Source organism: Astatotilapia calliptera, chromosome 9 (assembly GCF_900246225.1).
Source record: "Astatotilapia calliptera chromosome 9, fAstCal1.2, whole genome shotgun sequence".
Lineage (NCBI taxonomy): Eukaryota > Metazoa > Chordata > Actinopteri > Cichliformes > Cichlidae > Astatotilapia > Astatotilapia calliptera.
Window position 1 is genome coordinate 20977848 of NC_039310.1, and position 18811 is coordinate 20996658.

Consider the following 18811-nt stretch of genomic DNA (forward strand, 5'->3'; position numbering starts at 1 on the left):
TAGGAATGCGCTAAGAGGGGAGTGTTTACATGTGCAACTACAAAGAGAAAACACGGCAGCCAGACATTTCCCACAATTTGAGACGATTTAAGACTATCTTTTCTGCTGAAGTTGATTTTTACATCAAAGCAAAGAAGGGTAAAAATCCTTCGACTATCACCGAACACAGATGCACCAGGACGATGATCACTAGATGGCATTACTCATTAAAAAAAACAGGGTCACGGGCAATTAAAGCAGACCTAGTATGCTGATTTACAGCTACGTATATTTATTTTCAATCTTAGTATAGTAGCTTTGCATGATTCACTATTGAAAATAATCCTTGTTTATCTTATACTAAGCTCAGATCACGGTCTGTACCTCCTTAAACTTTATGTTTGAACAGCAAGTGGGTGGGGCTTCTGTGCCTGAGATGACCACATTAGGGACATCCACACTCGCTGACATCGCTGAGAGTCGAGTCAGAAAAAAACGGTCTAAAACTGAGTGATTACGACATTAAGCCTAAACTGTTGGTTCAAAGCGAGTATTTGCACATACAATCAATCAACTTGAACATGCTGTTCAACTGTTTGTTAAGCTAAATGTCTGTTAGAGGTCAGAGGAGAATGGCCAGACTGCTCTGAGCTGACAGGAAGGAAACAATAACTCAAACACTTATTACAAGCAAGTTATGCAGAAGAGCATCTCAGAAGGACTGCAGCGGCAGAAGACCACACTCTGGAAACTGACTATACAAACAGTCTAACCAAAATCAGAAAAAGGGTTTCTGGTCTTAGGAGTTTTCATTAGGATCAGAATTTGACATAAAAATAAAAGCATGGATCCACCCCGCCTTCCAGTAACATTTCAGGCTGCTGATGGTGTGAGGATGTGGGACTTTTAATAGCAACTGGGCATCACCAAATCACCACAGAATTGCTGCTGACCATGTCCATTTGACCACAGTGTTCCCATCTTCTCATGGCTGCTTCCATGTCACAAAATTCAAATGATCACAAACATATTTCTTGAACATGACTCTTAATCAAGAGCTTGCTGAATTAAAATGGACCAAAATCTCTGAGGAATGTCGTTGATTCTAAGCCACAAAGAATTGAGGCAAAAGACTGGTAAGATGTACCCAATAAAATGGCCAGCGAGTGTATACTGACCTCGTTATTTGAAACTCTTTTAATATCAGAAGCCATGACTATAACAGCATTTACATGACAGAAAATTAGGAAAAATCCATACAAGGTCAAAAGCAGCTAATCAGAAACACCAAAAATGTTTTACATTTTACTTTTATTTAAATAAATATTTACATAACAGCTTCGTATAAATCAAATGTCTTTTTCTTACACAACCACATCGTTCTAAAATCAACCGCTTTAACAAGGAGGAAGAAGAAAATAAGAGGTGGATTACGATGATACTGTTAATCTGAAGAGAGGCGGGTTAATCTAAACCCCTCATGTTGATCACTGAGCAAATATCCCTGTTTTCAATCATAAAGGCTGAACCTGGTTGATATTTACCTTCACTCAAACACCATTTAACACGTGACACTTAAGAACTTGCCCATCTTTCATTATAAATCTTGTTATACTATGCATAAATCTACATGATAATTTGATATACATTTTAATTCATTGTTACTAAGGAATAGGAAGATGATAATCTACACTATTGGAATAAAAAAAACAAAGCCAGATGCTACTTAAGAAGAACATGTGGCTAAAAAAGTAAAGAAAATAAATCAACAACTTAAGTCACACATGATTCATTCAGGCACAAACAAAGCAAAAGACAGCCTTGGTGAAATTTAAAGACACCACTCATACAGTTTAGGCTATAACGCCTCGCTAAACGGTGTACAGTATATGGCTCGGCTTGAGGGAAAAAAAGTCAGGTAATGTGATCTCAGAAGCACACAAATAATGCCCAAGCTACAGTTCTAACCCACATCTCTCTAATCAAGGTGTCGAAATTGTTTCTGAAATACTACAATAAAAACATGACAGTGAAATCAAAGTGTAGGAAACACAGCTTAACCCCTCAAAAGAAATTGTGCAGTTGTGCCCTTCAGGGATTATCGACGTCGCTTAAACACATCTGGAGACAACGGCAGCTTAACACACTCCACTACAGGAAACGGGTGTAAAAATGACAAAAACCGACTGAGGAACAAACTTGCAAATAACCATTTGTTTAATGCAGCAGGTTGATGGTTACGCTTCACGAGGATTCAAAAGATAAAACGATAAAATGCTCTTTGTTTTCTATTGCTGTCAGGTCATGCATGTAAACTCTATTCTCCTAATAAAACCAATTGTTTACTTAAAAATGTATAAAGAAAATACTCTTTTTCTTCAAAATACTATGCGGGGAAGGATTAAAGGGTGAAATATCATGTTTCAACAACACCTCGTTGTTTTCATCCTGAGATTTGAACCAATGTGTAACCCCTCCGAGGAGGTTTTTCTTTTTAAAACACACGTGAAGATTCAGTGTTTGGTGAGGATGTCCCACTGGTCGGTGAGCGTCTCAGATGAAGCCATCGTTACGGTATCCGAAGACCGTCATACTGCTTGGGTTTTGGGTTGGTGCGAGCGTGTCCCGCTCACAAAGTTATAAACCAAAAACTGGGAAGTGCCAAAATAATGCGTGGCGAAGAGTTTCCCGTCGGGAGTGGGGTCGGAGAAGGCGATCTCATCTTTGCTCAGGTATGAACCGTATATGAAATTATTCCTGTGCATAAAAACAAACAAATACGAGTTGCATTAATATGACTTTGATTGTGTGTGTGTGTGTGTGTGTGTGTGTGTGTGTGTGTGTGTGTGTGTGATGATGACGATGAAATGACTGGCGGTTTGCAGCCGTACTGACCGGAGGCACTCGAGCATGCGCGAAGCGATGCCCTGACGTCTCATCACGCTGACCACCCAGATGCGACTGATGCCGCAGATGGCAGGCTCTGGCGTTGTGGAGCAGCACCAAGCTCTCTGACGTTCAAACATCAACTTCTCTCCCTCCGAACCCTCTGGCATGGGCTCTTCAATCACCCTGTACCCCTGTGAGCATGCACAATCCTCAGTAAACGTCACAGAATAAACGGACACTTACTGATAGCAGCGGTCGAACATCTGTTTATTGTATTATATCCATTTGGTCTGTCTAAATGCTCAGATACCTTAAAACTGTTACATGAGGAAGAAAGAAAGATTAGAAACACAAAACGCAATATTTTAGTTCATATTTTAAGCTATTTTAAACATCTGTATCAGCCAAGAATTTCATTTATCCCAATTTTTACATGATGATCATTCACAAATGTGCTCATCATCATCTCTTACCTCTTGTATGTGCTCAGCTATGAGACACCCAGCCACTTTCTTGTCATTAGAGATAAAGAGGAAGGTTTTGGTCTTTGAGGGACACTTGGTCTCCACCTGCTGGAAGCCGAGGTCATTGTCCACCATCTCCCGGATCTCCTCAACCTGAGGAACAGATTATTGTACATCCAAGAATCAGTATGCTAATGCAGGGATGATAAATATTGGAGCATATCTAAGGATACAGTCCAAGTGAGACTTGAGCACTTTTTTTTTTTTTTTCAAAGGCAGGGCAGACTTGGAGTATTGGTGTCACATTTACAAATGCAAGCTGAAAAACTGAGATACCCGGTTTTAAATTTCAGGAAAATATAACGAGCTAATCCAGATCCAGGCATTCTTGTGATGTGCTTTTCAGCCTTAGCAGAGGTTATGCAGTCTGTCTGCTCACATTTCAGCTGTTTACAGCTCTTTAAATTATTAAGTGCATAAGGGTGAATTCTCTGCTCAGACTCAGACAAACGCAGCAAAGTTGGCTGCTTACGTCACACAGAGACCCACAAACATGAATGAGCATTTTACTTGCTGAAGACAAAAACTGAGCGATGAAAGACCCTACAACAGTAAATAGCTTCAGTAAAAGCTTTGAGTTTCAGACCTTAGGCCCGAGCCACACAGGCCTAGAGACTGGCAAGGGATTCCCAGGTAACTGCTCGTTGCTAGCGGAAAAAAATTACCCAATCAGTTGGCGAGTTGTTGAAGGCTATTGCTGAATGAAATGCAAACACTCACCAAAAACTCACTAAAAAAGAAAAGAAAACATCCACCTTCAAAGCAAAGCCTTCACCCTTTAAAATATATTGGTTGCACCTCGACCCAACTAGAAAGAATGGCCCAGGACAGAAATCTCTTGAGATCTACCTGTGGCACCCCATACCCTGGGAGGGGTGGCGGGCAATAGTAGTAGTAGTAAATTACGACTTTTACTTTGAAGGGGAACATTCTCTGTTTCTGGTTTGTGTCCCACTTTCTCAAGTTTAACTTCAGCTTAGTGCTCAGTTATCAATTTGCAGGCAAGTCAACGTCTTCCTGTGTGATACTGCAAATGTTGGTATTGAACCAATACTAAGTAAATACAGAGCCAATACTAGCGATACCAATACTGATACTATTAACTTAACAAAGCAGCTTATGTAAGGAACAGCAATGTGTCGCGATTTATGAGTCGAATCATCACTAATTTATAAATTCTGAACACATTTTAATGGCCACTAAATTGCTGTGATTTTTACTTTCCAAAGTACAAGCCACTTAGTAATACACACCTTTCAGTTTTTCATGCATTTTGAAACAGTTTGGTGTTTTTTTAGAAATGTAGAATTTAAATGCCTTCTGTTCTTTAAATGTGCTATAGGCTAGGGATGGGTATCGAAAACCGGTTCTTGTTGAGAACCGGTTCCACTGTTTCAATTCCTTGCAATTTTTTGCCATTTTTGCAAACGATTCCCTTATCGATTCCAGTCGCCCCAAATGACGTCACCACATTGCGGAGCGTCATTTACCTGGCAGGAAACATGGCGGCTCAAACGCTAAAAAGTTTGGTTATACTTTACGAGAACGGATTACAACAGGGCGCCTTGCAATACTTGCAAAGTAGATATTTCATTTAAGGGAGGAAACACTACGAATATGCAAAAGCATTTCCTCACAAAACACGTGATGACCTTAAATGAATGTCATGTTTTTAATTCCGCTCCGGACTCGTGAATCTCAACCCAGCAGCAGCGGTAACGTTTGCACGTCCTCTCCCTTTAATGCAGCAGGTAAATCATCAACTAACAGTGCATATTATGTTAGCGCGATCTGCCTTATTACAAAACCTGCCATTACTGTGCATTTAGGTGACCATGATGAGAGAGACAGAGTCTGGCTGGCTCAGATGCTGGCAGTTCTCGCTGCAGTCTGCCGGTAGCGTCTCCTTTCAGGCCAGGATAGACGAATGTCACCGAGCAGTGACTAAGTTTGTGGTAAAAGGCTTGCACCCATTTGCCACAGCAGATGCCCCCGATTTTCGGTAAGTGAATGTGTTTAATTGTAGGCAGGGACATTACTGGATATTCTTGTGTAATTGCCACAGAACAATTTATGTTAAACTTTGTTATTGCTACAGAAGAATATTTATTTTATTATTTTACATTTCCAACTTTTTTTCATGGGGACCCTGTGACACCCCATTGAAGAGCCATAGGCTGGATCTCTTAAGACCTCACTGTTGGGTTTGTAAGGCCATGCTACTCCTAAATTTCTATCTTGTTCAAAGAGAAGATATAAAACAAAGTTCTAAGCTAATCGACCTTAGTCGATTAGCTTAGAACTTTGTCTGAAACTCCTTTTTAAAAAAAAGAATCGATAAAGAATCGAATCGTTAAACAGAATCGAAAATGGAATCGGAATCGTGTAAATCTTGTCAATACCCATCCCTACTATAGGCTATAAATAAAATTTTAGTGCATGCTTGAGGTTTGTGTTTTTTCCATTTCCCCCAAAAATAATTTAACGCAATGCAGTGTGACACATACTGAACTTAGAGAGTGGAAACAAAATATCGATCATATCGTGCTAGTATCGATCTGATACCAATACCAGTGTTGGGATCGACACTATCAACACATTTGGATTGACCTGCCCACCTCTAGTGATCATGGGAATCTACTAGCAAGCAAAGCAATTGCAAGATTTTTGGTGCAGTACCTTCTTTGCAACACAAAGCAACCACTTGGCAACATGTCAGGGAATACACATTTTTCCCTAGTAGAGAAAAGTACCTATTGTTACCTTTTGCTAGGCCCGTGTGACTGCTACCTCAGACAGTCACTCCCTGCAAAGGATTCTCAAAAGAGTATTTTATTTAAATGTATTTATACTTATTATTCTGTTACACTTGAGGAGGTTGTTGCAACCTGTAGAATTACAGCAGTCTGTAATTCAACTGCATGCTGGCTATTTCATGTTAACTCGGTGGCAGTAAAAGACGGAGCCAAAAAATATAAAAACTGGGAACTTCTTGTTTTGGGGACCTAACTATCAATCCAGACATATAAGCCCTGAAGAGTTCACGCTAGCAAACGCTGGTGTAAACATACCTTCTTCAGAGCATATTTGGGATCATCTGGCAGGACGAGAATGATCTTGCCATCTGGAAACTCAGACAAAATCCTCTCCTTTTTCCAACCCTGACAAAAAAAAGGAAAGCAAAAAGAATAGAAAATATTTAATTATGTCATCTAAATGTCCTAAGTAGGTATTAATCCATTTTCTATATGCAGTCACTCCCAATCTTGGACAATTTTGGCAAATAGGCGCAAAACATTCCAGGTAATAAATCTTCTTATAAGCCGACAGAATCATTTGACGTAAACCAAATAAAATTACATTTTCAATTTAACTTTATTTACTGTCTCTTCTGCCACCAGAAAAGTCAGTAAGAATAAATCACACTTGAACTGAATAAACAAAGAGCTGTGCTGACCTACTTTTCTAGAGGTGGGAAGTTAGAAAATGTCCAACGGGCAATCCTAAGGAGGAATCTTATCAAATACCTGCAGTCTTGCTCACTGTAGTGCAGCATAGAGTGGAAGACGAGGGTCAAGACTCCCTTTATCAAGAATCCTCAGTTGTCCCTGCACTGCATTGTATATTTTTTGTAAACCATATCTATAAATTTGTTGGCATTTATTGCTCTGATCCAGGGAGTCAGTTTAACAGGCATAGGCATGTGACTTTCCCTCACCACATATTTGACGGCGCTGATGAACTGGTTGTGAAACAGCAAATGCTGAGATTCATCCTCGGGGTTGGCAGCAGAGTAGAGCATCCCACACACACTGCAGGCCACTGCTCCAAAATGCTTCTGTCCTGCATCCTGCGAGAACAAAGCAAAGCAATAAGCTCACTCTCAAGAATTCAATTTCACTTAGTTTTCCAGAGTGACAGAACACAGAAAGAACCCAACTTATGATCCATGTTTTCCATTGCAAAAGCGCAGGATTTAAAATGAGGTCAGAGGAAACTATCTCGTTCACTCACAATAACTGTTTGGGTGCCATCTTTGTCAGCCTCCTTTAGCTTCTTGACTTCTTTTTGCAGGCAAGCTTCGGAGAGAGGAGCCCCGCCATCCTGTGGCTTCACAGCTTTGCTGCGATTCAAAAACACATCGGGTTACTGAAGGTTTCAACCGCTAAGAAGCAAAAAACCCAAAATAAAACATGTCAAACAACTTTAGAAAAGCTTCTTACTCTTGACAAGGCTTTCCTGGTGTCTGCTCTGCTTCCTTCAAGCTTTCTGCTTTACTCTCTGGAGAAAGATCAACGTATAAAAGAAAGGATTTTACACAGCAACATAATTATACACACATTTAAGAAGGTTGTTGACAAAATACAATAAAAAAAAAAAAAACTTAAAATATAAATTCCTAATTTACTTAAACAACATATTGAGAGTAAAATAAATAAATAAATAACATTTAGCGCTGATCTTGGAAAAGTTAATGCTTTGAAACATTAGTCAAAGATCCAAGACTGGACTTATATGACAACATGTGCTGCACTCGCGGTTAACTGATGAAAGAAGCTGAAATCTGAGGTGGACATAGTTTTATTGCCGTTTTTACCCTTTAAAGGAACGTGACCTTGTGGGTAACCTGTTCAGGTCCAGTGTTCGGCGATGTGAGACATAACACTACCAGCACAAAGCTGCAGACGCAACTAAGTGCACGCTGACAGGGGTGCTTACCTTAATGTAATCAGTATTTAGAGGCCTGAATTTCAACCTAACAGCTATCCAAACACTGCATGTTGTGTTTGCTGTCCTATAAGCAGGCAGATAAGAACCACGTTTATGCAACAGTGTCGGCCTGCCAGGAAGAATAAGCTGGTTAAAGATGAGAGATGTGAATTTCACTTTTTTAAAACATTTCTATGCATTTATTTTGATTAAGGTGAAGTAAGAAACAACCTAAAAGAGCAGGATTTAAAATGTGTGTTGCTTGCCTCATTATTTTGATAAATTATTCTAGTCTATGGCCTAATTCAAATCTGAATGATAAAAATTAACTTTTTTTTCTCATAAAAAATTGTGGATCGTACACTGGTAGTGCAGCCCTCTACCATAACTGAAAATACAGACTCTCTGGATGCTTGATCCAGATTAACTGGAGGTATTTTCAAGAAACCAAGATGATGCCTCCCAACTTTTCTTTTTTCCATTTCACATGTATTTGTGAAGCTTATGTTTTCTATTTTTCCTCAAAATAATAAAGAGTCTGAATCTGAATTAATCACGTCTACGTTGGGACACTTCTGGTAGCACTTTCAGGCAAACCTCTCCATGACTTTTTGAGTAATCCTGCTAGCAGACACTGGCACAGACAGGTAGACAATCTGGACGAGCTGATGGAGGTAAATCTGAGTCAGGATTGCAATTAATATACACAGATACCTGTAAGCTTGTCAGACACTTTGGCGCTCTCTTCAGGTGGAGCTGATGAAAGTGGATGAGCTGCATTCTGTGTATGAAAGAAAAAAGGTAAGTAACATGTACAGCGCCTGTGACACTGATCATAGAATAATTTATTTCTGACTTACCTTGCACTTGTCGTTTTCTTTACATGCGGGATCTGTGGGTCTCTGAGGCACTGAAATTGCACCAGCCTTAGAGGCAGCAGGCTTCATCCCAGATGTGGCTGCAACAGCAGGCCGAGCTGCAGGTGAAGCAGATGGTTTCAGCTGTGTTAGATTTGCATCGGCACCTGCAGTCTTCAGCTGAGGTGAAACAGAAGCTGCAGGCTTGGACTGAGCTGGAGCTGAAACAACTTTAGACTGAGTTGCAGTCGGGACTGGAGACTTTAACGGAGCATTCGCTGAAGAAGCAAGTTTGGATGAAGCTGCAGTTGCAGCTGTGGCCTTAGACTGTGTTGCTGGTGCAACAGCTGGGTTTAACTGTGCGGGCTTTAACTGAGCTGGAGCTGCAACAGAGGGCTTTGACTGACCTGAGATCTGCCCAGCAGGCTTGGTCTGAGCTTTGAGTTTTGCCTGGTTGGCAAGTTGCGCTGTGAGCGTGGGCTTTGATAGTAGAGTGGGTTTAGGCTGAGCCGAAGGGTTTGACTGGAGGCCGGGTGGTTTCGGCTTTGCTGGTAATGGGTCATCATCCAGCTCAAAATCGTCAGGAGAATATTTCGGCCTGGGTCTGTATGGCTTGTACTCAACTTCCATTTTCAGTTTCTGAGCATTAAGTCCGTTGGGCATGGGAGGTGGTATTGCTGGGAGGGTTCTCTTGGTTCCTGATCTTGTGACTTTTGGCGCGGGCTCTGGAGTAGCTGCTGCTTTAGTAGTCTGAGCCTTGCTTTGCCGTGTAGTTCTACGGTTTTCAGTACTAGGAGGCTCCGTTTTAGAGGCTTCAGGTTTGCCAGTTTCAGTTTTAGGGGGTTCAGTTTTAGGAGTTTCAGTTATCGTTGGTTGTTTTTTGGAGGTTTCAGCTTTAGTGGGTTCAGTTTTAGTGGGTTCAGTTTTAGATGGTTCAGTTTTAGCCAGCTCAGCCTTAGGCTCATTCTTGGGAGCTTCTGCCTTCGGTGTAGCAGGTTTGCTAGATGCAGAAGGACTCAGTTGGGAGGTTGCTGGACTGGCTGCAGGTTGAGGAGGAGGTGTGGTAACAGGGCTCACTGGAAAAAGAGAGGCAGCAGAAAAAGGTGCCTGCCAATCCATGTCTGAGAACATCTGATTTGCTTGGTCAGACTTTAGTTTCTTCACACGTGCCCACGACATTTTCTCTCTCTGCAGCTCGACCTGTCTGAGTCTTTGATATCGAGTCAGCTTCTTTTTCTCGTGGACTTTCAGCGGCACTGAAATCTGCGTGATGAAGAAACGTCTCTTTGGAGGCTCGGCGGAAGGCTGAGTTTCAGCTGAATCAGCCGTTGAGGGCTGGGCTGGGGGGGCCTCAGGAGCAGGGGTCACCGAAGGAGGGGCGCATCCCTCTGGTCCAGCAGGAGTTGGGACATTAACCGTGTTGGCATCTTGCGTGTTAACAGGCGGGCGTTCCTTCTTGCTGGCTTCACTCTTGGCTGCTGCTGCTGCCGCTTGTTTTTCTTCTTCTATCCTCTTCAGCAGCATGCTGTCTGTGGCAATGTCCTCTGCGATCTCCTGACACAGGGCTAAGAGATTCAGCTGCTGCCTATTTGCACTTCTCTTAGCTGCCGCAGCCTTCTGCTCAGCCAGAGCTGCGAGGCGAGCTTTGGTTCTCGCTTGCGTGTTCATTTCTTGTTTCTTGGGTTTTTCTGGCTCTTGAGCTTTCTTTTCCTCTTCGGTCTTTTCAGCTGTGCTGTTTTGCTTCATGTCAGGCCCACTAGTGTTACATATGTACTTCTCATTCACCTTTTCCTCAGGCAGGCCTGCCTCGGCTGTTTCTTGTGGCTTTTCTACTACTGCAATGTCACTGTCTTCATCATTCTCTTCCTCCACCACTATAATCTCATGTCCGATCTCGATGTCCTCTAGAATCTGCACTTCTTGTATGTCCAGGTTATCTTGAGCATCCTCTATCACCACTACATTAATGTCTTCAATCAGGCTTTGGGGTTCAGAGTCATGGGAGGTATTCATGTCCACCATGTGAGATGACTGGTGGTCAGAAGGCTGAATAACCTGAACGTCTTCCTCCACAGGTGAAATGTTTGTCTCCTGCTCTGCTACCTCCCCTGAACTAGCCGCCGCTTCAGTAAACACAGTTTGCTCGGAACCATTTAAAGTCCTCTCACTCTCCGCCTTCTCCTCCATCGACTCACTTTCTGGATTCACCTGCTCTGAAAGAGAGGCCGCCAGACCTGATTCGGTTGCAGCTTGAGTGACGATATCAAAGTGAATTTCACTCTGTGGGACTGGCTCTAAAATCACATATTCCTCAGATGCACCACCTGGTACCTCAAATTCAGTGGAGGATGTAGTCGTTGTTGGTGGAGTTGTTGTTGTTACCGTGACGCCCGCAGCTTCCTGAACGCCAGCATCGTGCTGCACCTGCTCAGAAAACTCAGTGGCTCTGATGCACTCTGAAATGCCATTTCCTTCACTTTTCACTGTCATTTCACTCTTCACTTCTGCAGCATCTCCTGACCCTCCATCTGCCACGCTCATGTCACTGCCAGAACTGATCGGTGCAACTTCTTTCACATCCACGGTAGCGTTAATCTGCTCCAACTGTGCTGGCTGCGCTTGTACTTCCATTTCAACCCCTGCCTGGCTGTCTGGGACACAAATTTCCTCCTTAGCAACTTCATTTACCAGCTGCATGCCACCAATTTCTCTGTTGTCTTCATTACTGGAAAAGTTTGTTTCCATCTGTTGAGCCTCTGTGCATTGTATATCTAATATAGAAACGGCATCGTGCTTCTCTGCTGCCGCTGCAGACACATCACGATCATCATTACTCTCTGGGCTACTAATGGGCTCGTACACTATCTGGTTTTCATGGGGCCCGACCGCTGACTGATTAACCATCTCAATCTGCTCCTCAGAAGGCTGAATTACGACATTGTTGTTGTCGGTTTGCCCACAAACAAAAAGCATTACTTCGCTGCTATCCGCTCCTCCTCCTTCAATGTTACCAACAGATCCGTCAGCCTTGACCTCATTAAACATTTGGCTCCCCGTTTCCTCTTCTAACACTGAAGCTTCCCTTTCTGTTGATTCACTTGTTATATCCACGTCAGCACGAGGCCCTCTCTGTTTCTGAATTTCTAATAAGGCTGTAGTGTCTTCATTTATTTCCTCAGTAACATTACTTTGCTGTTTTGTTAGATAAGGACTCCCTTCTGCAGTAGTTTCTAAAATGTTAACACATTCAGAAGCAGGCTCTTCCTCATTTCTAGTCTCACAGCGTGCAGACATAAGATCTTCCTGAACGTCACCGACCTCCTGATTTCCATCGTTGTGTACTTCAACGTCAGATCTTTCTTCTCCTGATTCTGTTGTCTGCACTTCCATTTCTCCTTGATTCTCAACAGCGCTTAAGCTTTCCTCGTTAACCTCGACATCCTTTTCCTCGCACTCTGTCCCGGTCAAATCTTTTTCCACTTCAGTGTCTGTAGTGAGTTCGCTGACCTCTTGACCTCTCTGATTTTGTTTATTTGTCAGATAAGTAATCTTCTCTGGTGCTTCTACTGTCTGTATTTCCATTTCTCCTGGACTCTCAGTAACACTGACACATTCAGCATCGACCTTGTCATCCTTTTCTTCAGTATTAATGAAATCTTTACCTGCCTCAGTGTCTGTTTTGAGCTCAGTGGTCTCCTGATCTTTCTTACTTTGTGTTTCTGGCACATTCTTTAGATCAGAAACCTCCTCCGGTGTTTCTGTTGTCTGCACTTCCACTTTTCTTTGACTCTCAGCAGCAATGACACAGTCGGCCTTAACCTTATCATCCTCCTCTTCACTCAGAGCATTAATAAAGTCTTTCTCTACTGTAGTGTTTATAGTCAGTTCACTGACCTCCTGACCTTTCTGGTTTGGGTTATTTGTTGGCTCAGATGTCTCCTTTGGTGCTTCTGTTGCCTCCATTTCCACCTGACTCTCAGCAGCAGTGACACAATGTGCTTTGTTGGGGTGATTTGTGGGATTCCTTAATCCTTTGTGGACTTCTTTAGATATGTCTCCCGTAGGTTCAGCGGCTTCCTGTATCTCCTGGCTGTGTGCTGAAATAGAAATATCTGCTATTAATGTATCCTGCTTTTTGTTTTCATTCTCTGCACCAGTAACAGGCTCTGTATGTACGTCTGTGCTCCGTTCACAGACATCTTTGCTCGTCTGATTTTGTATTTCCGCTGCAGGTGTGCTAGAAATCTCCTCTGATGCAGCTGCAGACTCCATGTCGACTTCATTTAGGCTGTTTTCACTTTGTATTTCCACTGAAATCTCTTGTGTCGATTTAGCCTGCTCTTCCATTTCAATTTCTCTCTCTGGGACAGCGACGGGCTGCGTATATGAATCTTCTGTGTGTTCACTGACATCCTGACTCTTCTGCTTATGCGTTTCTGCTGCTGGTGGGATACAAAGCTCTTCTGATGTTGTTGTGGTCTCCATCTCCACTTCAGATAGACTTTTGCCGCATTGTACTTCCACTGAAATCTCTGCCTCTGATATCGATGGAGCCTCTTTTTCCATTTCATTTTCATTCTCCGAGACACTGATGGGCTGCATGAGTATGTCTGTGTTATGTTCAATGACATCCTGGCCCTTTATTTCCAATGCAGGTATGCTAGCAACCTCCTCTGGTGTTTTCTGCTCCGCATCCACTTCATTTTGACTTTGCACCAGCTGGATTTCCACTGAGGTGGATTCTTTAGGGGAGTCTGGTGTTGATGTCACTGACTGTGTATGTACATCTGTGCTATATTCTGTGATAACCTTGCTTATCTGACTTTGGATTTCCACTGCAGGTATCTTAGAAACCTCCTCTGAAGGTGCTGCAGACTCCATACCCACTTCACTCTGAATTTTCTCACTTTGTGCTTCCACTGAAGGGACCACTTCGGAAATCTCTGGTGTGGTTTTAGCCTTTTCTTCTTTTTTGTTTTCATTTTCTGCAACAGTCACAGAGTCGATCTGCATGCCTGCACCATCTTCACAGACATCCTGACTCGTCTGGGTTTCTGTTTCCACTGCAGATGTGTCAGAAACCTCCTCTGATGTTGTTGCAGTTTCCATCTCAACTTCATTTTGACTTTTCTCACTCTGTAATTCCATCATAGAGGCATGTCCGGTAAATTCTATTGGCGATTTAGGCTGATCTTCTGTTTTGTTTTCGTTCTTAGGGACAGTCACAGACTCTGTATAAACTGTGTCTGTAATATGTGCACCAACATCCTGATTCTCCTGGTTTTGTATTTGCGCTGCAGGTATGTTAGAAACCTCCTCTGATGTTGCTGCAGACTCCATCTCCACTACTTCTGGACTTTTCTCACTGTGCACTTCCACTGAATGAGCTGCTTCAGAAATCTCTGGAGTTAGTGTCACACATTTATCTTCATTCTGCACAGTTTGGAAATTTTCAATCATTGAGTCTTCTGTAATCTCTTTAGGGATGTCGTCTGTATTGCATTCATTGATTTCATGATTTTTGTGACTTTGTATTCCTGCTCCAGGTGCAATGTCAGAACTCGTCCCCAATGTGGTCTGTAGCTCCACTTCTGTTTGACTTCTCTGGATTTCCACTGAAGCGGATGGATATGAAACCTCCATTGTTAATTTTGTCTGCATTTCCACAGATTGCACATTTTCAACAATTTGATCCATGTGTGATTCAGCTGTGGTAGATTCACTGTCCACCTGGCTCATCTGATGCGTTTGCTCAATGTTACAGATCTCCACTGATGTGGTTTCAGCCTCTACATCGTCTGGTGTTTCCATTCGTTTTTCCACAGCAGCAACACATTCAGCTTCTTTGCTGCTCTCATAGTTTGCAGTCCTCAGATCTTCCTGAACTTTGTCACTCGTGGCTTCGCCGTCTGGCCTCTCCTGGTTTTGTACTTCCACTTTAGCTGCTGGATTACTAACCTCCAAAGCTGATAAGCTCTGTGTTTGTATTTTCTCTTGGCTCTCAGACCCATCAGCACATTCAAAGGTTTTAATGTTGTCAGATTTATCATCCATAACATGAACCTCTGTGGATTCGGCTGTAGTAGCGTTGCAGATTTCCTGGGTCTCAAGAATTTGCACTTCTGTATTAGAAACTTCTGAAATCACTATGTTCTGTGTTTCTATTTTAGTTTCAGTTTCAGCTCCACTACTATGTCCAAAGCTCACAGAGTGTTTGTCTTCCATAATTCTACAGTTTTCTCCCACATGATCCTCATGAAAGTTTGTAGATATGTCTGCAATAGGTTCAGGAGCATCCTGTTTTTCCTGTCTTTGTATTTCCACTACAGAAATCTCCTCTGATGCTGCTGCAGTCAGTATATCCATGTTGATCTGGCTGCTTGCTGCAGTGACACAAATCATGCTCGTGTCTCCTTCTGTGCTCTCAGAATCTTCTTTAACTCCATCATCAGGCTTTTCTGCAGTGTTGTCAAAAAGTCTGTGGTTCTCCTGATTTTGCAGATCTACGCTAGGTGCTATCTGACCGTCTGGAACTGTAAAACATTCGGAAATCACTTCTCTTTGAACAGCCTCGCAATCAGGAGTCAATATTTCAGTGCAGCTGTCAGTCATCACACAGTCATGGCTCAGTTGTCTCTCAACCAAACCTCCAGGACAAGAGACGACCTGAGTCAACTGGAAGTCAGCTTCTTTTCCATCGCTTTCTTGAAGATCTTCCTCAGACCTTATGACTATTGTTTCCACATCAACACACGTGTCGGTAACTGCAATTGGCACGTCATCCTGCGTGTCTACAAGATTTGATTCCCCGTCGGAAGTAGCGAGAGCTCTGACAATGTCTGCTTGAGTCTCATTCTCTGGAATACCACTTTCCACAAGCAGCTGTTCTGATGCAGAGTTGAATTCGTTACTAAGGGCTGCAGATATGGTGGCAGATTCAGTTGATCCCTTAGCTGTACACTGAACACTCAATTTATTCTCTCCAGAAACAAACTGTGTGGTTTCATTTGTTTTAGTTTCAGTTCTCAGACTCTCTGACATGCAAGACTGTTTTTCATCTTTACACTTTGGATCCACCTCTCCAGCAGCCAAACTTAGTGTTTCCATTGATGATGGTAGTGTTTTATCATCTAAATCCTTTTGAACGAACTCTTCCTCATCCTTCTTTTCAGCCTCGGATATGAGATGGTCTGAAATGTCTCTTGATGATGCTGGTGTTTCATTATCTACACCCTTTTGGCTTTCTACATTTTGTAATTCTTTATGTTTACTTTCATTAGCTGAAGACTCAAATTTGGTGTCTGTTACAGAGACCGTAGTTTCCTTTGACACCTCCTGTGGTGCAATAGCTGATATTTGTGGTCTCTCTTGCTCAGTAAAAGATTCTGCAGATTCTTTTTTAATGTTCTCATTTGCCTCATCTGTAGTTTCAAGACATGGTGAATCTGTGAATATACCATAATTGTGGTCCATCTGTATGGGGTCCTTAGGTGGAGAAGATAAACCTTGACTCGTATCCTCGGAGACAGAAGGAGACTCTTCCGTCTTTCGTTTGGCTTTGACTCGATTTGAGTATTTTCTGATGCAGCGGGCCTTGTCTTCATCATCCCTTTCTCTGAAGAAGTCAGCCTTACTACCATCACTACTCAACTCGTCAGAGTCCATGGAGGCAGTTCGCTTCAGGGAGGTTTTGGAGTTCGCTTTCGGTGAGGGAGCTTCTCCACAGGAGGCACTTGTGGCTTTCTGGAGCTTGGCTTTTTTGACAGGTGGGTCAGGGGAAGTTTTGCTGGAATCCTTCAGAGGCGAGCTCTGTTTGGGGGACTTGGCTAGTTTATGTCCCCCTTCCGGTGAAGCACAGAGTTTTTTCTTAGTCCGTGGGGCTGCTGTCTTTTCTTTCATATTTCCTGTGTTGTTATGTGACTGATTATTGGCGGCTGGTACAGTTTTGGATGGCGCAGCCTCTCCGTCCTCATCCAACTTCCTTATCTTGGACTGCGAGTCTGGAGGAGCCGATCCTCTCTTTGAGGCCGGCATTCTGCAAAATATTTCACAAAAACATGATAAAGCTGAGGCGAGGACTTACAAGGAAAATAATCCTGTAGTTACAAAGTAATTCACTTTTTTTTCCAGCATCATGGATTTTCTCAGTAAAATGGGAACACCTCCTTTCTTGGAAATGATAAGCAATGATAAGGTAATTATAAGCAAATCCATCAACTATTACCTATTTCTTCCACAAGCAACAAAGCTGGCTAACGTTTGACATAAACAGTGATAAATCGTAAACTAGGAGGCTAACGAGTCACACAATGTACGATCTACTTTCACGCACTAATTCCCCATCTACGCGCCTTATTTCATTAGCTGTCTGGCAGCCAGCAGGTTTTACTGTCACTCGGAGTTCATCAGACACTCAGAAATGGTCAGTTAGCTAGCTGAGCGTGGCTAGCGTGCTAGCTGGAAGTCCACAGTGATGGAAGCTAACAGCTAACAGCTAACAGCTAGCAGCAGCAGCAGCCAACTCGCAACAAATGAGCGAACCGAGCCTCGCTGCTCCAAATCAGCCTAAAGAGCGGCGGGACACACCGAACACAGCCCCCACACAGTAGTCCTCACGATACTAAAGTCAGCGAACAGGTAAAGCACGGCATTCGTCCATGAAACTCACTTTGATGTTTTCTTTTTCAACAACAGCTGTTTTTTTCTTTTTTTTTCCGTGAATAAAAATTAACTGTACTTCCGGAGGGAAACGGCGGATATGACGTAGAAGCACTCATTGCGCCCGCAAAATCGAGATTTGTAGTTTTTGAAGAGGAAAATTTAATCACCCAATTCAGTCACAGCTTTAAAACGGTTTCTACTGATACTGATAATTACAGTCTAATTATTATTATTATTATTACTATTATTATTTACCGAACGTACACACAACATAAATAATGACTCAAGTGCACACATATATATTTACATATATATATTTATACTGTTTACACTGTATTTGAAACTCTATTTTTGTGTTTTGCGAATATTCTTTTCGTTGGACTGAACGGGAGAGCATAATGGGAGAGCATATTCTGATGCTTGTTCAGAAATTCTTATAATGAATGATGATTTAAAAAATCTCTACTGTGGCATATAATTTCTTGAAATACGTATTTAATTCTAATGATCATTTAAATGAGAGTGGATACTAAGGAAGAAGAAAGGGACTTGTATCAATTCGAAAGGATGTGCAGCATGTTCGTGTTATTAAGGACAGAAATGGAAATATACAAACATATGAAGAAAGTGTGCAGAGAAGTAGGAAGTATTACTTTGAGGAGCTAATGAAGGAAGAAAATCAAAGAGAGAGAAGAATGGCTTGAGGACAGTTTGTGAAACAGGAAGTGCAGAAGATTAGTAGGGAGGAAGTTAGGACAGCTGAGAGGATGAAAAGTGGAAAGGCAGTTGGTCCAGATGACAAACCTGTGGCGGTATCAAGATGTCTGGGAGATAGCCCGGTGCATTTTTAATTCAGTTGTTTAATGCAATCTTGAAGAGTGAGATGAGAATTGAGAACACCTTTAGTGTGCTGGTACTGGTTTTTAAGAACAAAAGTGAAGTGCTGAAGTTTGCTAAAGTTTATGAGCCGATAACATTTTAAACTCTACTTTTCAATTCAACTCTATTTATATAGTGCCAAATCACAAAAGCACTCAGCTCAAGGCCTTTCAGCAAGCACTTGGTGACAGTGGGAAATAAAAACTCCCTTTTAATAGGAAGAAACCTCCTGTAGAATCAGGCTCGGGGAGTGGCAGCCATCTTCTACCTTTGAATACATTTCTACCCAATTAGCTTGAAGTGGATTTTAAC

General features: G+C 42.3%; 1 protein-coding gene across 3 annotated transcripts; it reads right to left on the reverse strand.

The window, feature by feature from the left end:
- Positions 1 to 1271: 1271 nt before the first annotated feature.
- Positions 1272 to 17753, reverse strand: LOC113029175 (uncharacterized). Of its 3 annotated transcripts, none has more exons than XM_026179868.1 (10): positions 17628 to 17753; positions 8963 to 16994; positions 8817 to 8883; positions 7616 to 7673; positions 7407 to 7515; positions 7111 to 7242; positions 6464 to 6553; positions 3342 to 3485; positions 2875 to 3059; positions 1272 to 2736 (listed from the first exon to the last, which is right to left on the reverse strand). In XM_026179868.1, the coding sequence occupies exons 2-10, from the start codon at positions 16991 to 16993 to the stop codon at positions 2568 to 2570; spliced, it is 8985 nt and encodes a 2994-aa protein (XP_026035653.1). In that variant the 5' UTR covers position 16994; positions 17628 to 17753; the 3' UTR covers positions 1272 to 2567. The 3 variants fall into 3 exon arrangements, with proteins under 3 accessions (XP_026035653.1, XP_026035655.1, XP_026035654.1); XM_026179870.1 differs by lacking the exon at positions 17628 to 17753 and adding an exon at positions 17546 to 17598; XM_026179869.1 differs by lacking the exon at positions 17628 to 17753 and adding an exon at positions 17184 to 17464.
- Between the last annotated feature and the right edge of the window lie 1058 nt (positions 17754 to 18811).